Source organism: Tachypleus tridentatus, chromosome 7, assembly GCF_004210375.1.
Source record: "Tachypleus tridentatus isolate NWPU-2018 chromosome 7, ASM421037v1, whole genome shotgun sequence".
Lineage (NCBI taxonomy): Eukaryota > Metazoa > Arthropoda > Merostomata > Xiphosura > Limulidae > Tachypleus > Tachypleus tridentatus.
The window spans coordinates 30,254,533-30,275,682 of NC_134831.1; the positions used below are offsets into that span (position 1 = coordinate 30,254,533).

Consider the following 21,150-nt stretch of genomic DNA (forward strand, 5'->3'; position numbering starts at 1 on the left):
TTAAGTAGATCATATATAATTTTAAGAGAAAAATTGGAAATCTCATAAAACAATATGATCAGCTGGCACACTATACAGTAGTAATTAATGTTCTACAGCTAAAGCCAGGCTGCTAGTTCACAACATTTTGTAAAAATTAACTAACAAGTATATCAACTTTCACACCAAATGAGTCACAAGGTATTTAAACTATTACTTGTATGTTGATTTTTACCACTTTCAATATTTTACTTTTATTAGTTTACTTATTTCTGTCAGTACCTTAGAAATCAACAAATAAAACAAAGTATGTTTGGTTTATTTAGTAATAATGGCACTCATATTTTTAAAACTTTATCAGGTATTTTATTATAGCACTATCTCATCTGATTAAAAGTATAAAAACAACCTCACAGTTTTTCAAAAGCAAACACAAAAGTGTTGTTGGCTTTACAGTAGAAGCTCAATCTAATTTATTTTTCATTTGAAAAAATACAAAAATGATAACATGACTAATAACTTCTCTCTTTTTTTGCTCAAAATGTTATTCCAATTTATGAAACTGATATAGTTTTTGTCCTTAGTATGTATTTAACAACCTATGTTCAGCAAACAAGCAGTAACTCTAAAGAATTTATGATAACCTTTTTTGGTGGTCTGTTCCTAGTAACCCTTTTAACAACAGGTACTTCATTTGATTCCTCCTCTATTGTATCAGATACTGGCTGAAAAATACATGACATTTCAATTTTACATGTATAGTTTCATACTCACTAAGATAACCTTATTAGCTATTTTTAATCTTCTAATACCTGACCACAAAAAAGCAACTGGCACTAAAATGTATTCAATTCAAATTTTAAGTGAAAATACTACATCAAACAATATTACTTTACATATTATTTTATTTCTAAGATACTTTACCTTAGCACATTATACTTTAATTAAACTCATCTAATACACTGCAATTCCTAAGGCTTAATTTCAAATTTTATGGACAACTTGTGAAGAAATCCTACATGCAGTATTTATTCCAGGGACCACAAATACATTTCCTAAAGAAGTCATAAAACTGGCTTAATAAACATCGATGAATGTCAACAAAATTAGCTAATATAATTTAAAATTTAATTTTTTAAACAAAAGAATTTGCAAACTAAAAGATGTTTTGATATCTATGAAAAATATTTTCCTTCATATTGCTAAGCTAGAGTTCTAATACAAGTGAATACATGTATTAAGGATTTCACAGATAAATTTTACACTTGAATGAGAAGAAATAACACTATCAGTATGCTAGTAAAGAGATGTTATTGTAGAGCACTGAACTGCTGTAACTTAAATATTGTCTATGTTAGCAGTAAAAGACTTGGGCTACTCTTTTACCAATGAATAGTGGGATTGACCATAACATTATAATGCTTCCATGACTGAAAGGGTATGTTTAGTGTAACAGAGATTCAAACTCTCATATTGTAAGTCATCCATCCTAACCACCTAGCCATGCCAATTTTCTGTGGGAATAAAGTTTGAATTGAAAGCAAAATAGATAATTCTAAGTACAGAAAACAAAGTAATATAATATGTTATTTGATAGTTTCAAATCTTGGCTTTCTATTGGTTATTAATAAAAAAGTATTAAAAGTCAAAAGAACCACTGCCTATTTTTAAAAGAAAGAATGTGACAGGTGAGATGGGAAGAGGTCTGATTTTCTATTTTATGGATACATAACTGAATAATATTGAAATATATAAATATTATGCTTTGCCTGAGTGACTACAATATTATAATGAATAAATTACACTAATTAGATTTCAAACTTTTGGAGGGACAGTAAATAAATTAGGGATAAGGAGATACCTTGAGATCGAATGGCACAATTCTCAAAGCAAGAACAATTCAGGATTTTATATATATATATATATATATAGCCTTACAAAATTAATAATGTTAAGGTTTATATAATACTAAAATTTGAATTATTAACTACATTTTTATATCAAGTTCATTCACACACCATGATAACACTCATCAGAATACCTGGGATTTACCTGGATCCTAGTAACTTTCTCAGTTCTATATATTTTTACATAATCATTACAAGTTTATATGAATTCTCTCAAGTACCTGTCACAAATTCTGGATCAATATGAGAATATTGTTTCTAAAACAGGAGTATGGAGTAAGTAGTTATAATCTATCAGTTTGTCCTATAGCATACAATACAAATTTCTAAACATTTACTTCTCTGTACAGCCTGTTACAGAGGATACTCCATCAAAATAGTATACAGTATCACCTTGTCTGTTTCTTGTAACATTATTTTGGTAAACCTTTATAAGCATCTCACTCCTCAACAAGTGTTATCTCTGATGAATCTTTATGCCCTATAGTGAAATCTTGTTTAATAATTGTTGTAAATACCCTGCTTAATGGGTTTTCAATCAATAGCCTACTAAAAGAATACATTTGTTTTGGAGTCTGGTGGTACCCAAGGTGACTCACAATATACATTTTCAGTTCTCTCTGAGTTGAGGTTTACAGTATTATGGTAATCTCATCAAATATTGGTGGATAAGGATTTGCATATAAGAATATAATAAAACTTTGTTATTTGTTTTGATGCACTGTTTCTCTAGCAAATAGTTTAATATTACTTACATTTGTACTGAAAAACAATGTCATTTTGTAATTTCTTGACTTTTCAACTTATTTCCTTTAGAATACACATATTTTTTATGCTGTTCACATTGTATGCTAGCCATAACAAATGATATAATGCAATTATTTTTTGTAATTTCAATCCAGAGCTCATTATAATGGTATAATTGTACTGAGGTTCATTTGGACCTCACATGTTCCACAGTGTAACTTTTCAAATATGTATAGATGAGGGATAAGAAAGTAATTTTCTTACATTTTGAATGTAACTTACTAAATCCTTGTGACATGAGCAAAAAGAGTGCTTTAACTATTAGCTCAAATGATGGTGAAAATATTTAACTTTTCAGTAGTGGTAAAAATAACGACATAACGTTTACGGACAACATCTGTTGGTCCATCTTGGCTGTCCCATCCTCTAGACCAAAATAAAACTTTAAGAAAAACAATTTAAAGCCAGCCCTTATGATTCATATAACTTTAAAGATTTCTTTTAAACTCAACCACTCAAATTTACTGCCTTCACAACATTCAAAGAAAACCCATTCCATAGGCCAATAAATGAAATTATCTTACCTGAAGATGGCTACCAATTCATAACTAAAAAGAGCTTAAAGAATATCATATAATCAGAAAAAGTGTTTAAAATACTTTTCAGATGGTAATAAAAAATTCTTAAGTATTTTTAACTTACTTTAAATGTCTGATTACAGTTATATCCACTTCTTGTAACACGTCCTCTACTACGACTGCGAGTTACAAGGGACTGAGGTGGTTCGTCATCATGATGATTAAGATGTTTTTGCAATTCTACCGATGTGGGAAACCGTTTGTTGCATTCAAAACACGGCCATGAATTTTCCTCATCTTCTAGAGCTAACAATACATTACTCATTTTTAAACATAAAGTGTTTTTTTTTTAACTTTTGAAAGTTAAGTTATATCAGCAGTATAATGTTATGAGAACAACATCTGTTTCTAATACAAGCTGAATGTCATAATGTAATTTTCTTTTTAAATTAAATTTCTTCAGTCAATAACCAAGTTAGCAAAACCACAAATATAGTAGTACTAGTGCTTTGGTATCACTAACTAAGCTTCCATAAATAAAATAATAAGATTAAGAAAGAAAGAAAAAAATTCTTTAAACATTTTTCAAGCTTTGCAAAGAGCTCTTAGCCCTGTCACATAATTAATATGCTGTGTCAACTTGTGTCATTTGATAAAGACCAGTAGAGTAAAGAAAAAGAGGAAAAAGATGCTGAGAGAAGTTGTTTTTTCTTTACCGAGAAACACTAAACTTTATGAATACAAGTTAGATTTTAACAAAAAAATTGACCAAAGTTAAACCATTAACAGCAAGGCAAAACTTCAAATTTTAATTTTACAGAGCATGTTCATATTCACTATCAATTAAAATGCTATTAAAACAAAAGTTTGTCTCCAGAAGAAATATTGCTAATTTACAAGTCATATTTTAGCATATTTGTTCTGGTATGATTTTATATATATACAAAGAAATACTTAAAATACCTTTTCTTTCATTTTCTGGCATTTCCAGTAAAGGAAGGCCCCATTTCTCAGCATATGCTGTAGAGTACCAAACTCTAAGCTCTGTCCTGGGATTTATAGCTCGAGTTGTGTTGAAGTAAAGGGACTGTCCTTGTTGGACTAACACAAGGTTCTGGTGCCAGTAAGTTTCTGCTGGTCTTACAAAACGCATCCAGTTGCTACGAGATTCATCTGCAGTGTCCAGGTACACTGTGTGATCATCATCTTGTTCAACCTGGGTAAAAATTATAATTTGCTATTCTTTTTTCTAAAAAGATAAATTCTCTGAAAAAATGTCACAGATATGTTCATTTCATCTATAAAATGTGGAATAACAAAACAAAGATAAAATTATAAAGTTAATTTTTTTTTAATAGCTGAAAATCTTCCATTGCAGAGTATACCCATTGTTGGTAATAATCATCATTAAATCTCTTATCCCTAAATAAGATAGAAAGGTGACAACAATAAATATATTTTGCAGGTACAACAAACTGTGCTTTATGCAGAGTATGTTTCAAAAACAGGAAAAATCTGAAGATAAAATATTTATATTCAAATTAAAACATATATAAATATGAGCATTAAGACACAGCTGTAATGGATATAAGATCCATACCAATAATATTTTGCAATGATGACATGCATGATAGACTTATAAATTTGTGTAAGTAAAGTGAGTTTACAACAGTTATATTCTTACAACACCTAAACACACATAACCCAAAATTTTAATGTTGCCTAAATGATTATGATTACTTTATATGTTTCCAGTGGAACTGAGATATTCTATGTTTTGCACAATTTTATGTAAGACCTTGGGTTCCAATTCTCAAATTGGAATTTCTAATTTTACAAACACTAAAAACCTTCCAGCATTTTAAATTTAAAATGTTTTGTCAGTTATACTTTACAGTTTTCCTTTATAATACACATTAATTTGCAGTACTTATGATTTTCTAAATGTATGTGCAAATAGACATGTGAAAACACAACCAACCAAACTCACTTCTTTTATCTTTAATGGCATGGATATTTTATTGTCTCCATGAACAATTATTTAATATTTTTTATTATAAATATATTAATAATTTTACTTATCATCAATATGCTATGAATTACTACAAACACAGAAGTAGTTCATCAATGATTTTATAAGTGTATTAAGCTATCTCATGGAATTCACAGTTAGCTTTACAGGCTTTTTTTATATTTTTTACATTCAATTCTTTAATATATCATGCATTTATGTACAATAATTTACTTAAACTGTCAGCAAATCATGGGAAAAAAAAAGATTTTTTTTTATTTTTAAATAATGAGCTTATGTAAACTCATTAACAAAATTCTGAGATAAATGCATCAAGTTCTGGTCAAAACAACAGAATCCTTTTTTTTTCCATAGTACTTTGATAACTGATGCATGTTAAATAAGAAGAACAAGATAACAAATGAAAATATATTTGGAAAAAAATAGACTGAAAAGAAAATTAATTTATTACATACAATAAGAACAAAACTGTTGCTGGGTCTGTTTTCTGTTTTCAATAAAACACCTTCTAGTGGTCCAAACTGTGTTCTCTTTGGTATCGTCTTCTTTGCAAAAACTCCATATTCTGAAATCAATCAAGATTTATTAATGATTACAAGAACCAACAACATAATAATGAATTTTTCTCTTCAAAAATGGCTGAATATGCAAACTGTCTTTTCTATTGTATTATATACTTAATTTTCTTTTTTTTTAAATTAAAATTCAGTGAAAAAATTATAATACTAGCTTATTAGAGAAAGTAGTAAAAAAGGTATAGATTATAAACAGAGGCCACTAGCTTAAGAGTGATGGCAAAGGTTAATTACATTAACAAAAATAATGTATAATGAAAAGAAATATTTCAACAAGCAAAAATATATTTTTTGTTATTCACATTTAGAATTTGGAGTGAACTTTTGGAAACAAAGATTAATTTTCTGCCAGTATTTTTTTTTTCGTGATAATAGTATCACTGAAAACATGGTTGTCACTTGTACACCCTTAGTTTTAGCTCTTCTGTTAGTGACTATTTACTGTAATCTTTACTTTCTAGAAATTATGTGGCACATTATTATACATACCCATAACCCAAGGTTCTTAAGTAAAAAAGCTTTAAAAACCAACTGAACAAACTGGTTTTATTCATTCAGTTGCTGTTCAAATGTTTTCAAATATCTTTTATTGTGCAACTTATTTTTAAATCAGTTCATATCGTAAACAAGGTCCAAGGTAGGGTTTGCAGTCAGTACTGGTAACATCGGTACATGGCTTCCAGTACTGGTACCAGGCCATCAGTACCAGTGACACTAGTACTAGTTTGTAGTATATCATATGTTAAAGATAATATATGATTCACTTGTCACACGTCCCATCTTCAGAGTCTTGACTGACTGCTTCCCCTGGTATTTCAGTTTTGCTTTCACAGAACTTTGAAAGTTTGATGTGGTAATTTTGAGTTATACTTCTGTCAATAAATGAATCTCCCCATTAAAATTGGCAATAGTATGGAATATGGAAAACTGGTGACTACCACATGTAGGAAGAGAAGTTGAATGTGCCTACATAACTGATTGCTCAATATGCTGTTTATCATGCTTTACTTTCAAATGTGGGACTTTATAAATTTGACAATCAATCTAATTATTCAATTAAAAGTGATCACACAAGAAGTGTGAACTACTGACCTAACTGCCTCTATCCTACTATTTCTAAATTAGGGATGTCTATGTCTTAACCTTAGGTATCTCTGAACTGGCAATTTAATCAAAGCATTGCAAAAAATGTTATTTGCATTAAAAATACCAAATGTATCACAGCTATTTGATCAGACCTCATCAATGACATTCATTTATAGTATGTTTTTCCTGTAACTCAAATATAAGAAGACATACCAGACTCATTACTGACACCAGATATTTTATGAAGGTAGAGGTAAGTTGCTGGTAAACTTGCCCATGCTCGGCTCAAGACAGGCTTATCAACTATCAATTGTACCATGTGATTTGGACACTCTCTCTCATTGAATTGTTGGCACTCTTCACACCCTGTGTATATGACAATTTATAATATATTGTGAATAACAAACACAAAAATCTGTCAATCACAGAATACTATACTATTGCACTGGTTACAGGCAATCTAATAACTTATAATTTTAAATATTACTGCATATAATTTACATCTACTACTGCTATTTTCATGCTTGAATTGTTAATGTAAATAGCTATTTGTGAAAATAGTACACGAGTTTATAAAAGCCATAACTACTGAGAGGTAACATTATCATAATTAACCTTTTAAGTTAATATACTATAAGTTTACAAATAGTGAACATTAACAATTTAATCACATTAGCACATAATTTACATTCAGGTTTCTCTGGTGAAAATAATAACTTATGAAACAGACATAGCTGAACCAATAAATGTTTTCCCACAAGTCATGTGACTAATGTAACTAATATATGGTTAAAACAAACATACATAATAAGGTTTAAATTACTATGTTACAAAATTATGTAAATACATATAGTTCAGCTACTGAGAAAATTATTGGATACTTCACCAAATCTAGTTAAATAATTTTCTGATTTAAGTACCATAGAGAAAACAAGTCTTTATGCATATGTTGTTTGTCTGCCTTTACTGCAACTTAAGTCACTATAATAAAAAATAACAATATAAATTTCTGTTCTTTTTAAGCAGGGAATCTCTTGACAACTAACTTTTATGTACTACTTTGTGTTAACTCCCTTCAACTATTACCAACAACAGACCCTTCCAAAGATATCATTCAATACCAGCAGTTAAATGCACTGAAAAAAACACTAAATTTTTCCTGACCTTGCTCTAACTGCTTACAAAGTCACTTAAGAATAAAATATTTAGGAGTAATAAGACACTTCTCCATTGTCCAAAACTCTAAACAGACAACTATTTCAGTAAATGACTACTTCCAAGTAACACATGACTAGTAGAAGCATACAGTAAGAAAAGCTTTCATAGTTACAACAGGTGGGTGCAGGAGTTAAAATATGTTAACTTAATATTAAAGCAATGGAAGTGTTAGGATTAGGCACAAAAATATTGGTGGTGAATGGCATTCTTTTTTTTTTAAAAACTTAATGGTACATTAAGTTTGACACTATGTCTCTGTTCCTCCTTAAAGACACACCTTAGGATGGAGGATCTTCAGTGTAAAGTATTCATGATTTACCTATCCTATCCTACCATAAAGCCTAAACCTCCAAAATGTTAGTTAAACTTACTAACTCTTGGCCAAAATAAAGAAGGGCTGCTATATTTGATGTCAGAATTATTAAAATAAGCTGGAAGAGAAGTTATACAGGAACATGCCAAGACACTTTAATGGGCAAATATTTAGTCCTAGTTAAACTAAAACGGGTTTCAGTAACTTGTGTGTCAAATTCACTTTATACGTCCCCATGCAACAATCTGCAGCTGTGGAAATTACTCACCCAGAAAAGGAGGTAAAGAGTATCCTTACAGCTCATCAAGATCCAAATAGATTTCCTTAACCAAAGACCACAAGAAGAGGTTTAAGAATAATGAATTAATCCTGATTGATCAGTTTTTCTATAATCATGACTTAGAGAAAAACAAGAGAGAGACAGTTAACCCTATTATGCAAAAAAATCCAAAAATTTCAAGAATATCTTCAAGTCAAAAGGTTTTGACATTATTGGAAAACAACCCTGGCTAACTATCTTCTACAATTAACACAAAGCTATGAAAACTCATTCACCATTATACAAACCACTAACCTTATGGCTATAAAAAAAAAAAACAATCACAATTCTCATATCATTAAATCTGAACCACAGGAAGGAACAAGGAACAATATCCATAATGAGGAAACAAAATGTCTTGTCTCAAAAACAAAGAAGTTACCTAACCAGCTAGACCCTAACTCACAGACCGTTGTCCAAACTGCCACACAGTTACAAAGTAAATAATATTCATATGCATCATTATTCCTTGCCATTGCCATGGAATTTGATTACATGTGTTAAAAAATCTGACCTTTTAACTGCAATTCACTTGACGTGTCCTGATTACAAATAGTGGTTTCACTGGCTCGTATCAAATTCATAAGACACAACTCGCTTGCTGTTTATAGAGTTCTCCTGCTATACAAGTAGGCCAATATAAACACCTCCACTGGCCAAAATTCTAGAGAGACTACTATTTCAGCCAGCAACTGCTTTAAGAAACACAAGCTAGTATAAATAAGAGCTTTCATAGTTACAACAGACTGAATGGAAGATTCTATGAAGAGGAGTAAACAAAAGAAACTTTTTTTGTGTCATAAAAACTGAATCTGGAGATCAGATTTGAATCAATTTAGGAACAAAGAAATAAGTACATCTTTGAGATTGCCTACTATGTACTGATTACAGACCTAACAGCAATAGCTACCAGTATGAAAAATAAATATATGTAAAACATATATTTTCAGTAGATTTATATTTCATAATAAAAATACACTATTTGGACTGTACTTGTCTGAAATGATATTTACACATTTTATCAACTAAAAAACATCTATGGTGAAGGTTTAAACAAGTTTATAATAGCTTAACTATCCACTGGAATAACACAGATTACTGTTATAAAGGATGGATATGTTTGACTCTGGAATACTGCAACATGAAATAAAAAAGGTTCCAAAACCCTTCAACACACACACACTGCATAAGGTTTTTTAATCATTTTAAATTTTGACATAGGGGACTTGTTAATATATTAGCTCATTGTTTAAAGCACAAATACTTTTTAATCTTAATGAAAGTTAGATTATACTGGATAAAATGTATTTGAAGTTGATTAGGAAAATATAATTAATTTCTGATCAAACCAAGCTACCAACATAGTTCATAACTGAATATTAACCAGTAATTATTACAACTAACTTAATATTATATTCCAACTAGATGTATAAGAAGTCACATAACAAAAACTTATTAGAATGCATTCATTCATCTGGTAGGTACAGTTGCAGTTAAATGTATACTTATACCAGTGTAACATAATAATAATAAATTAATTAATTAAATTTAACATAATATACAGTAACATTTCAACCAATACTGCCAATGATATTAATATTAAAGACAAAAGAGAGCTTTATAAAAATTAGACCATCACTATTACAAAATCTCTGATTTTATAAATAATGTACTTTCACTAGTAAAAAGACAAAGGATTTTAGGTTTTATACATAGAAGTATAGAGTACGAGTCAAAGAAGGCCACTAATTCACTATACAATACTAGTTTAACCTCGTTTTGAGCGCTGTATTTAAAGCTGTAGAGGATGGGACTATCTTTTGAAATTCCTTGGCATGTTTTTCCCAGAGAAGTGAAAGGTTTGGGAAGGATTAGAGTACTTTCAAGATCTGGGTTAGATATAGGAAAAGAAGTTTCTATACATAATTTGTAATAGAAAATAAGATATTCTAGAAAAGAAAAGAAGACACAAAATGTGACAATGTAAAGTAGTTAAACTTTGACAAGCCTCACTCAGTGACTGATATTTGGAACAGATACAATTTTCAAGAATATTAAAATTTAGTTTACAAGTAAAATTTACAAACTGCATACAATCACTTCAGCAGAAGTGCATGATAACAAAAGTTTGCTTTAAAATATGGGTCCAAAGCTGATATATTCCTAGTTTTATTAGATATTAAACAAGTACAGCTATTTATGTTTTTACCTCACTTAATTCCTCAGTTACAATTGTTTTTTATAAAATGATCTTAATTTTCTTTGATGTAATAGTTCAAATCCTTACAATCATCACCATATTTACAGTACATTAATTATCCATAAAATTAAATCATTTGTAATGCACCTAATTTTTACTTGCTTTAAGGAGAATCAAACCTATGAGAAACTTAAAATAATAATAGCAAGAAATTTGTGACTTAATCAAACCTACCGATTTTATAAAATTCCAATGATTTAAAAACCTTGAGTAAAATTTGAATTGTTCTTCCACATGCTTATGCATCATTGTTTATTTAACTATTACTACTTTTTATTTTGCTTGTGTAGCTTTGAAAAATCTTGAAATATAAATAGTAATAAAACGTTTATACTAACAGTAGGCTGGACTGTTTAAATCCCTGCATGACTGTGTTATATCAGAGTACATGTCAACTTTAGATGAAGTAGAAGGAATACAGAGTACACCTAAGCTAGCAGATGAGACAGACATTGCAATATTGTTGTGGGTAGAATCTGGATGGTTCTCATTGCTCATTGTTGAGCAGTTTGCAACCTCTTCAATGTGCATTGTAGAACCACATCTCTCAGAATCTGAGTATAAATTATACAATAATGTTCATCACTCAAGTATTAAAAAGAGATGTATCACAAAAACAAAATATTTTATAATTCTTTGTGATTTCTTATGACATGAAAGACAAATCTGTTAAGTAACTGAGGCATATAATCCTTATATAGTTATACAGAAAATAACAAGCCTCAAGGTGTTACTTTAACAATTAATAGGAAGACTGTATAGAAAAGGCTAACTTAACTTTGTTTTTAAACTCAGTTATTACTATTATCAACTTACAGCTATTTACAATAAATAGGATACATTTCTATTAACTGAAAATTATATCTCATTTTCTAACAGAAATCAATGACAATATTGCCTGTGTTACTGTGTTGGTTCTCTACTTTTACTAACACTTTTTAAAGTAATTGAAAACTTAACAAAACTAAAAATGACAGACACTTAAAAACATAAATAAAAAAGAGCATGAAGTTAGTTAACCATTTCTGTTCCAATTGATTCCATGGGTATGTGCATTAATTGTTTTTTTATTAAATGACTCAAAATGAGTAAGATTTTTTTAAAATGTTCATCACACATCGAGTGTGTTTGCAACATTTCCCAATACACACTACCAAGCCCATTAGGTTAAAATATAAAATATCAGGAATTTAATATATTTCCTTAACTTCAGAATTCTGTGACAACCTGTAAGCAGAGAGAAGTCCTCAAAACTAAAAGTTGCTTGAAAGACAATTATAAAAAGGTATGAAGCATACACTAAAGAGTTATAAATGCACTTACTTCCTGAATCAGGGTGGTGAGAAGCAGATGAATCTATTTGTTCTTCATAGCTGTTTGTACTGTCAACCACATCCTGCAATATAAAATTACTGTTGACATTCTGTGAATGAGAATAAATTCACTAGTTTATATCACTGTCACAATATACTATTTTTATTGCCACTGCTTTTAACAATATCCTTAAATAGAAATCTGACAAAGTGTTAGATACTCTTCAATTTTGAAATATGATGTGTTGTAGTATAAATTTAGGTAGTCTATTGCCTAGATTTATGCTACAGATGAACTTTTTTCCATATCATGCATTTTCCACAATTTCTATCATCAAGGAAAAAGCATAACAAAGAAAAAATGTTCACCTCGAGCCATAAAGGACCAAGAAGTATTTCAAACATTTTCAATTTTTGTGTACATCTTTGTCAGTTTAACTTTAGAAGCAGCAGAGAGAAGTAGAAAGATGCCAAATTTAATCTGAATGCTATGACAGTTTGAAATTCAGGGATAGTAGCAAATATTGACTACATTATTGATCTAGGAATGCAGATAAACACTCTTTAACTCCAAAATTCACTTTATTATTTAAATATTTCACCAAAGTTTAACCCTTTTGCTACATGCTCAATATAATATACACTAGTTTGTCCACACATTAAGTATTTGCAGTACAATATATATAAATATATATTATGTTGTTGTTTTTTTATAGAATGACTACTCATAAACACAGATGTTTAGAACAAATAGCTCACTCATATCCAATAATATAAAACTGACCTTCAGTCTTTACACAGTGATTAGTGACTAGTATTTTGTAATATACAGTTACATTTCAATTATTATTCATTTTATACATACATGTATAAAGACGATCTCTATTTAGAGTGTGTGTGTTTTCTTACAGCAAAGCCACTATTTAGAAATAAATTATTAATCTTTTCTTTTTTAATACAGAACAATAAATCAAGAAGTAAAGCAAACAATTATCTCTTCTTGATACCACCTTTGTACTCAGTTGCTGCTGGACAGAGTTGCTAAGGCTTTTAAAATTTTGCACCAGGAGAATATAAAAAAAAATTATTTTTATGTTTTATATGCACATACAGTTGAATAACCAAAAATTCGTAAGCAACTACATTGATACCCTAGAATTCCACTATAATATATTAAGCTTATTAAATAAGATGTATTTAGATTTTAAAAAAATATGAAACTACAAGCAGACTAAACATACAACCTACCTCCTTGAAAACTTGAAGCAAAAGAATGTGGTAGCCTTTTCAAAGATTAAAATGGCTGAGAAAAACCATTCTGGGCACATTCTAAGCTGTTAATTGGTTATTCCCATGTCATATACTATTGTAAGAATATATAAGGGGCTGTTTCAAATAATGGCAAGAGTTGAATGATGCCACCTTTGTTTGATTCAGTACATAAGCCATATCTCAGCAAAATAAAAAGATATGAGATTTTTGTTTTATATTCTAACTGGTCAATATTAGTCATTTCAGTTTCTAATTTATACAAAATTATAGAAATAGTACTTTGACATCACAAACATCTAATTTTAAACAGTGCTGCATTCAACACACCAAGTGACTCACTAAAATCTATATTTAGATGTGGTCTTTTAGTATTTACTTTTAAATTAAAAATTAATTCATATACAATATTAAAGTTTGAATTATATTCTACAATTTGATTCCAAACTTACTGACATAAATACATAAAATAGTAGTTCAGTAAAATATTGAATACAAATCAACATATATAATGATATGGCCTTTGATCAGTGACCCACAGCAAAAGTGTTAAACTTATGATTTTCAGATGTTTCTTATAAATATTGATAGTGTGATTGATTAACCACTAAATATACACTTACACCTTATTATCAAGACAGTCCATTATGTACATGTACAGAGAGTTAATAGGCTTAATTACTGTAATTTTGTGTAAGATAACTGGATACTGATGGTGTACAATGGCTATTTTGTTTCACAACCTTTACCTAAGAAAGATGATAAAAAAGGCAAAATAAGACATATTTTACAGTTTTTAAATACATATTTAGCTTAAACCACCTACAGTTGGCTGGCTTTAATACTGTATTTTTTTTATATTGACAACTAGAAACTGTCCAATGGTCTGTCTATATTGGTTATTTCATGATTTTCAACAAGAGTAGAGATAAAAAGAATCTCTGAAAAATGACACATTCCTACTTTTGTTACTGATTTTTTGTTTTAAATTTAAGGACATAGGAACTCAGTTAATATAGCCAATTATTGCTTTTCACAAAAAAGTATGCATTTAGCATCTAACGAGGTCATTTGGAATTTGATAAGATAGCAAAGTAGGGGATTATTGTCCTTTATGCAATTCATACTTCTTCACTGGATAACCCCAGCTACTCAAAGTAAAAAACTAACAACATAACCTTTCACAGAGACTGGATAAAGATATAAGATTATTTTTAAAATAATCTCTCTACACACATTATCATACAACACACTAATAATTATATATTGAAGCCGTACCTATAAAAAATATTTCCTAAAAACATTTTATTAAATAGTGCATATTAAATAAAATTAATACTCTTATCTATTTAAATAAATATTTGCTACTATTGTACATACAGAAGCAACTAAGGATAAAAGAGAAGACTGATCGGTACACTGGGGTTTATGAGTGCCACAACAGAACACAAATGTTTTATATTAATGTATGAAAACATGTAACTATAATTTTGCAAAGACTAGTTCTTATACACATGGTGAAAATTAATAAAAGTCAAAACACATTCTTAAATTGCTCTGTGGTTTCCTCATGCCAATTAACTGAGCTCTGATACAACATAAAGTATTTTACAAACTTTCAAAGATCATGCTCACATCTTCAGATGTATGAAGTCTGGAGTCAATAGTGGAGTCTACATTCATATTTTCTTGTGAAACAAGATCCACTGTAGAAGAGACATAGCTATGGACTGATGTGTTTCCATTTGACTCTGACCGTAATGTGGAAGCATAGTGCTGCACATCCTATCATGACAACAGGAGAAATAAAACATTGCTAAATTAGCGAAGTTGCAATTTAGTATGTATGTGTGTATGAAATTTATAACTGATTACTAAGAGAAAATAAGTAGTTCTGAGTTCTACATAATAAATTCCAGATACTTGTTACATGTCATTCCAATCTGATAAATGAGGTTTTGTATTCACATCACTAACACATATTTGTTTCATTATGGTTTTCACTACTTTTTTGAAAAAATAATACACAAAACAAAATTTACTTTTTACTTCAATTACTGGTAATTGCATACCTTAATGAGCTACTTATAATGTATTAAACATGGAATACTGTTGTTCCTTTCCTGCATACCAAAAATAGTCTGTACAATGTACATGCAGCATATGGAAAGAAAGGTTCAAACATTTGGCATTAAAAAAAAGAAAACACCAACTTGCAATGATTAGATGGTTATTAATATTAATTTTGTAACTGGTAAAGGAGTACCAATACTCATGTTGTTGTTCACAGTCATAGTCCTTTAGGACTTAGACACAAAAATCTTCTTTGATAACCACAAGAATCCTGCAAGATATTAATTTTTCCCTGTGAGAAAGTGTTTTGACTTTAATGCTTGCAATGAAAATATTTACGCTTGTAGTCGGGTATATGTAATAAATATAGCAGTTGAAAATATATTTAGTTGCAGAATTGAGTTAAAGTATAATGCTGGTAAGTCAAAATGATAAAGCAGTCTCAACACTTTTTAGAAGATGTTACATGTATTGTCTGTTTGTTTGTTTTGAATTTCGCACCAAGCTTCACGAGGGATATCTGCACTAGCCATTCCTATTTTAGCAGTGTAAGATGAGAGGAAAGGCAGCTAGTCATCACCACCTACTGCCAACTCTTGGACTACTCTTTTACAAACAAATGGTGAGATTTATTATCATATTATAATGCTCCATGACTGAAAGGACGGGGATTTAAAACCTCAACCCTCAGATTATGGAAAGAGCATTCTAACCACCTGGCCATGCAAGAAATTACATGTAAATAATGTTACCTTTGTTTTTTAATTCATATTTTGTATTTCAAATGTTATTACTATAAACATTTTATATAATTTGATATATTAGATATATTTTGTATTTCTCATTATACTTTACATAAGTAGCTTAGAGAAAAAGTTCACATACAACTGATATATAACTTCAACATATATATCATGTAGTTGTTACTGAAAATTGATATGGAAAACAATATATAAAATGTTAAGCAAATTAGTAAAGACAGAAGAGATTTAGATATGGCTTTCAAAGCACAAATTCAAGTATATTGATAGTTACAGTTGCATTGTCTACATCAGAATGTAACATGTACTCATGTACGAAAAAGCCTAAAAGAAAACCTAGCTGTGAACTAAGTGCTTTGTCTTTAGTGTTATATAGGACAAAAAACTACAAATATGAAAGAATAAAAAAAGTTGTTCTTATTGTTTATTATATCATACACAACATTCTGTTTATGTGTTATGTAAATTATGGTTCTCATAGTATAAGTGTAACACAAACTGTTTACATTTTTTTAATACATGTTCTACAATAATTTTGCAGTTAACAAGCAGTGTCATTGAAGAATTGAGTAGTTGGATAAAATTACATCCAAGTCAAAATGGCAAAGCAGTTGACATGTTTTACTTTCTGGAACTCAAAACAAACATGCTGGCAACAATAAGGATGAGCTAGTTGTCTAATGTCACACTTCTGTTTCAGCATTAGAGAAACTATGCATTGTAAGCTGAACAAGTGTATAGCCAAAGTCTTCAAGAAGTCAACCTGGCCTATCAACCAAACATATCAAAAGAATTTTAGGTCTAGGTTAATTCAAGTCATGGTTCAAACAATTTCCATGGCTAGAAAGAGACCACTGAAAGTTCACTGAACTGTTCTATCTACTGAAAAACCCTTTTATTCATGACCACTCACCTTCGTCAGTAAGTTGTTACACTGTAACTTTCACAGTGGAATCTTTTAATGTCATGAAATTAGCAAAATTAATGGCAATAGGACAAAATCCAACCTCTACTCTCCCTGCACTGTGTGCAATGAAAATGTCCCGCAAATTAATAAAAACTTGGAACATTGTTTCAGTGTTGCCTATTTCTATTGTCTATCATTCTAGAACATTAATTGATTTTGACAAACAATTTTAGAATTGCTACTCAAAACAGGAATACAGATTTTAGGAAAATATACACAGTGAGTAGCATGCACAAATTTCAATAAATGAATTCCAAGCACATATCAGAAAGTACTGATTAAAGACTTATACAACACATCTTGTATCATCATTTTTTTAAACGGATCCTCAGGTATCTAACATAAGTCAGGTTTAATAGTTTATAACTGCTAAATAAAAGAAGGTGAAGCAAAATGAATCCTATCCTTTAATGGTGCAGTTCAAGATAACAGATAGCTACTTTTAAACCATTACAAAAGACTTGGAAAAATGGGATATACCATTTAGTAAATGTGGGAGGGTAGTTAAGTTAAGAAAAGACAAAGTAGCAAATATGATGGGTTGTAAAGGTTCAAGATTTTGTTCTACAACCTATTTCAGATCACTGTGTTATTTGCAGGTTATATTTAGCTTTGGTTAAGGTTTGTAGTAATTTTCCTTTTGTCCAGAAATGTGAAAAGCATTTTCAAATTTTATAGTTCTTCCTCTAAAAGACAACAAACTCTTCTTTGTGTTTGCAATATTCTTGAACACAAAGTTGTTAAAGGAATTAATTCTGTCCAATAGATTACAAGTAAATGGGGCACAATGAATTCTCTGCTTGCTAGAAGTTGCTGCTATTTTTGAGCATGCATCAAATTCTGTTAATTAGAACAGAAAAAACAAAAAGAAATTATAAAGTTTCTGAAAATTTGCAAGTTTATAAAATTATGCCTCTTTTTTCATTGAGACTTTTTAATGTATATAAAACTGTCTTGAGCATTCTAGAAAGAAAAACTACCCCTTAATGTAAAAATAAGAAAACCTTTTGAGCAACAATGAGTGAAGGAAGAACTTGGTGTTAATTTTAAGCATGGACTGTTTAATACCATAACCTTGGACAGGGTGAAGATAAGTATCTGATACTATGTAATAACCAGATGGTAGGCATCTTGCAAACTGTTGAAGTTGCCTCACTAGCTCAACATTTCAATGTTTCTCAAACTCAAGATAAGAAAAAACAGCCTGGTTAGTGGTTTGAATTTTTAAAAAAAAGTTTAAAATGTTGTGCAAGAACATCATTGCTCAGTCACAAAAGTTTCCACTGAGGAAAAAAACTGTATACAATTTGGTATGTGTGCCAATTTCATCTGCAAGTTCTGATAGAGGGTTCAGTGTGATGAACAGAATTACCTTATCTATTACTCTCATATGAGATTTGAATAGTTGAAAACTGTATAAATCAAAAACTATAATTTTGAGTAGTTGATTAGTTTTGCAAGTTTGACAGTAACTGATTAAACTGAATAATCTTGAATTAATCAATAATAATAATGAGAAATCATAATGGCAATATTTCAATTACTTAGACAGTTTGAAAAGTTAAAAATGTTAAATTCAATTAACCAAGTATTTTATGTGATAATAATTAATGCAAATGAAAGTTACAGGATGTAAATTATTTTGATTGAATCAATTGCCAGAATTAATTTCAACACTGTTATTTTCATACCTAATCTGGTGCATTTATTTACCTCCATTAATTCCTCATGGTTTTCCTGGGAGCTGCTTACAACTGCTGCACCTCTTTCTAGATTGTAGCCTTCAACAGTGAAGTTTGGAGAACCAGATGTTGAGACTATTGACACAGAATGATGAGTAGGATAAACAGTGACTGCCTGGGAATCCATAAAGACACCAATGCCTGAAGTTACTGCAAAATGTGCTGAAATCCTGTCATCCAAATTTTCAACAACATATTGGCCATGTTCTTGTACATGTGCAGAGAAAGGCAAAGTTTCTGGTCTTTCAATTTCTGCAGCATACTTTTGAGCAAGCATCTGCTTATGACTGATAGGAAAAGATGAAACCATACTGTGGCTGGCTGATGATTTCATGGAAGCCAATGGAATCATACTTGTCAGCAACTCTCTTTGACTCAACACTGATGGTATAAGATTTGGGGACAGACTGTTGGTTCCATCAGATAGTGCAAGTTGATGGTGTTCATTAGTCAGCAAAGCATCCTGTTGCAATAGGTGACTAGTAGAAAAATGTGGTCGATGAAGATTTGAGGTATCCAAACAGACTGGACCTTCTGATTGTGAGGTAGCTATAATTGCAGCTAAGTTTGTTCGATCTAGAACCAGAGGGATACCTAAGCTATCTGCTGTATGAGTATGTCCATCTAAATTTTCATGCTGCAACATTAATTGTTCAACTGTAATTGGTACTCGATCAATAGAAGATTCAGAACATGAATGATGCTGTGGTATACTATTCTGAGAAGTTGCAAGATCTCCATTTGCACTAGCAGTTCCTGCTAAAGCTTGGTTAATAGTGGGAGAATGGCTACGAGAACTGAAGGGCTAAAAATAATAAAAAAATTTTAACTCTCAAGCAATAAAATATTTTTGGAACATTTTGCTTTAATATTTAAACTTGAAAAGAAAAATTACTGAACATATTTTTGCTGTATAGACAACATTTTCTTCTTGATGTCAATAAATATTTAAATATAAGAAAGTCCACATAATTCACCCAAACTTAAAAGCTTTTACTAATCAAGGTTTTGGTTTTGGGAATATACAATATTTTTACTTTTTAAGAATAATGCATCAATAAAAAGATTAAAAAACAAAAGAAAGACAACTATAATGAAACTCAATATGCAATTACTGTCAGTTCCTTAAAATATGTTTAATGCATGTATTACTAATTAAGAACTGTTAACTATCCCTTAGAAAAATTTAATAATTTCCAGCTTGAATTTATAAAACAATAACTTTGATTCCATACAAAAAATTAATTGGACAAAAATTATTCTTAAAAATTGTAAATAGTACTATACAATATAAAAAATAACCCAATACTATTTTTATCTACTTATCTATTTATCACAGAACATTTTATTTATATGCAAACAAATATTATATCTTGTGAATTATACACATTTTTAAAGTCTCCAACTCCACCCCCAAGAATTTATGCTATGTATTAAACATAACAATTTAAGTATGTTTAGTCCCTGTTTCATTGTTTTTTATTATGTTCTTATGCTCTGTATGTCTAACAGAAATTTAACCTATTTATGACTTACACAGAAAGCTAGTTACATTATAGTAGTTTGCAAACATTCTGTTGTAGTGCCTGATATCTGTTTTATGTTCTAAAACAAATATTTTTAAAAAACATTAACAATTTTGCAGACTTACAAGATACTGTGAAAAAAATAAGTCCTACGAAAGTGTAGTTGTGAGTACAAATTAGGAAGATAGGTAGACTTTAATGCAAGCTGAAAATTTCATGTTTATTATGTTATCTTTTTTTTTTCATTTGTTGTAATACATTACTGAGCAAAATTAGTAAAATTTGAAAATTAGAAACTTATTAGTTTGTGTGATGAAAGTAAATGAACAAAAAAATTGAACAAAATTTTATAAAATCAGCTCCAGTATCTCGTCATTGAATTGTAGTTTCAGTTGTCATTTACAGTTACTTCTTCTGTGGTTAATTTATATAAGGTTTAAATCGTATTGTAAAGTATAAAAGTAAAGGCAAGCAGTTGTGAAAGG

General features: G+C 29.7%; 1 protein-coding gene across 1 annotated transcript in view; it reads right to left on the reverse strand.

Moving 5' to 3' along the window:
- LOC143254938 (uncharacterized) overlaps window positions 1–21,150 on the reverse strand; it is a 66,478-nt gene that overhangs the window by 29,606 nt on the left and 15,722 nt on the right. Inside the window, exons 5-13 of the mRNA XM_076509848.1 lie at window positions 19,111–19,944; window positions 15,232–15,381; window positions 12,338–12,410; window positions 11,353–11,568; window positions 7,118–7,270; window positions 5,699–5,808; window positions 4,175–4,427; window positions 3,336–3,517; window positions 624–704 (exon numbers count right to left, since the gene is read on the reverse strand). Coding sequence (XP_076365963.1) covers window positions 624–704; window positions 3,336–3,517; window positions 4,175–4,427; window positions 5,699–5,808; window positions 7,118–7,270; window positions 11,353–11,568; window positions 12,338–12,410; window positions 15,232–15,381; window positions 19,111–19,944 — 2,052 coding nt within the window. The remainder of the gene's footprint in view (window positions 1–623; window positions 705–3,335; window positions 3,518–4,174; window positions 4,428–5,698; window positions 5,809–7,117; window positions 7,271–11,352; window positions 11,569–12,337; window positions 12,411–15,231; window positions 15,382–19,110; window positions 19,945–21,150) is intronic.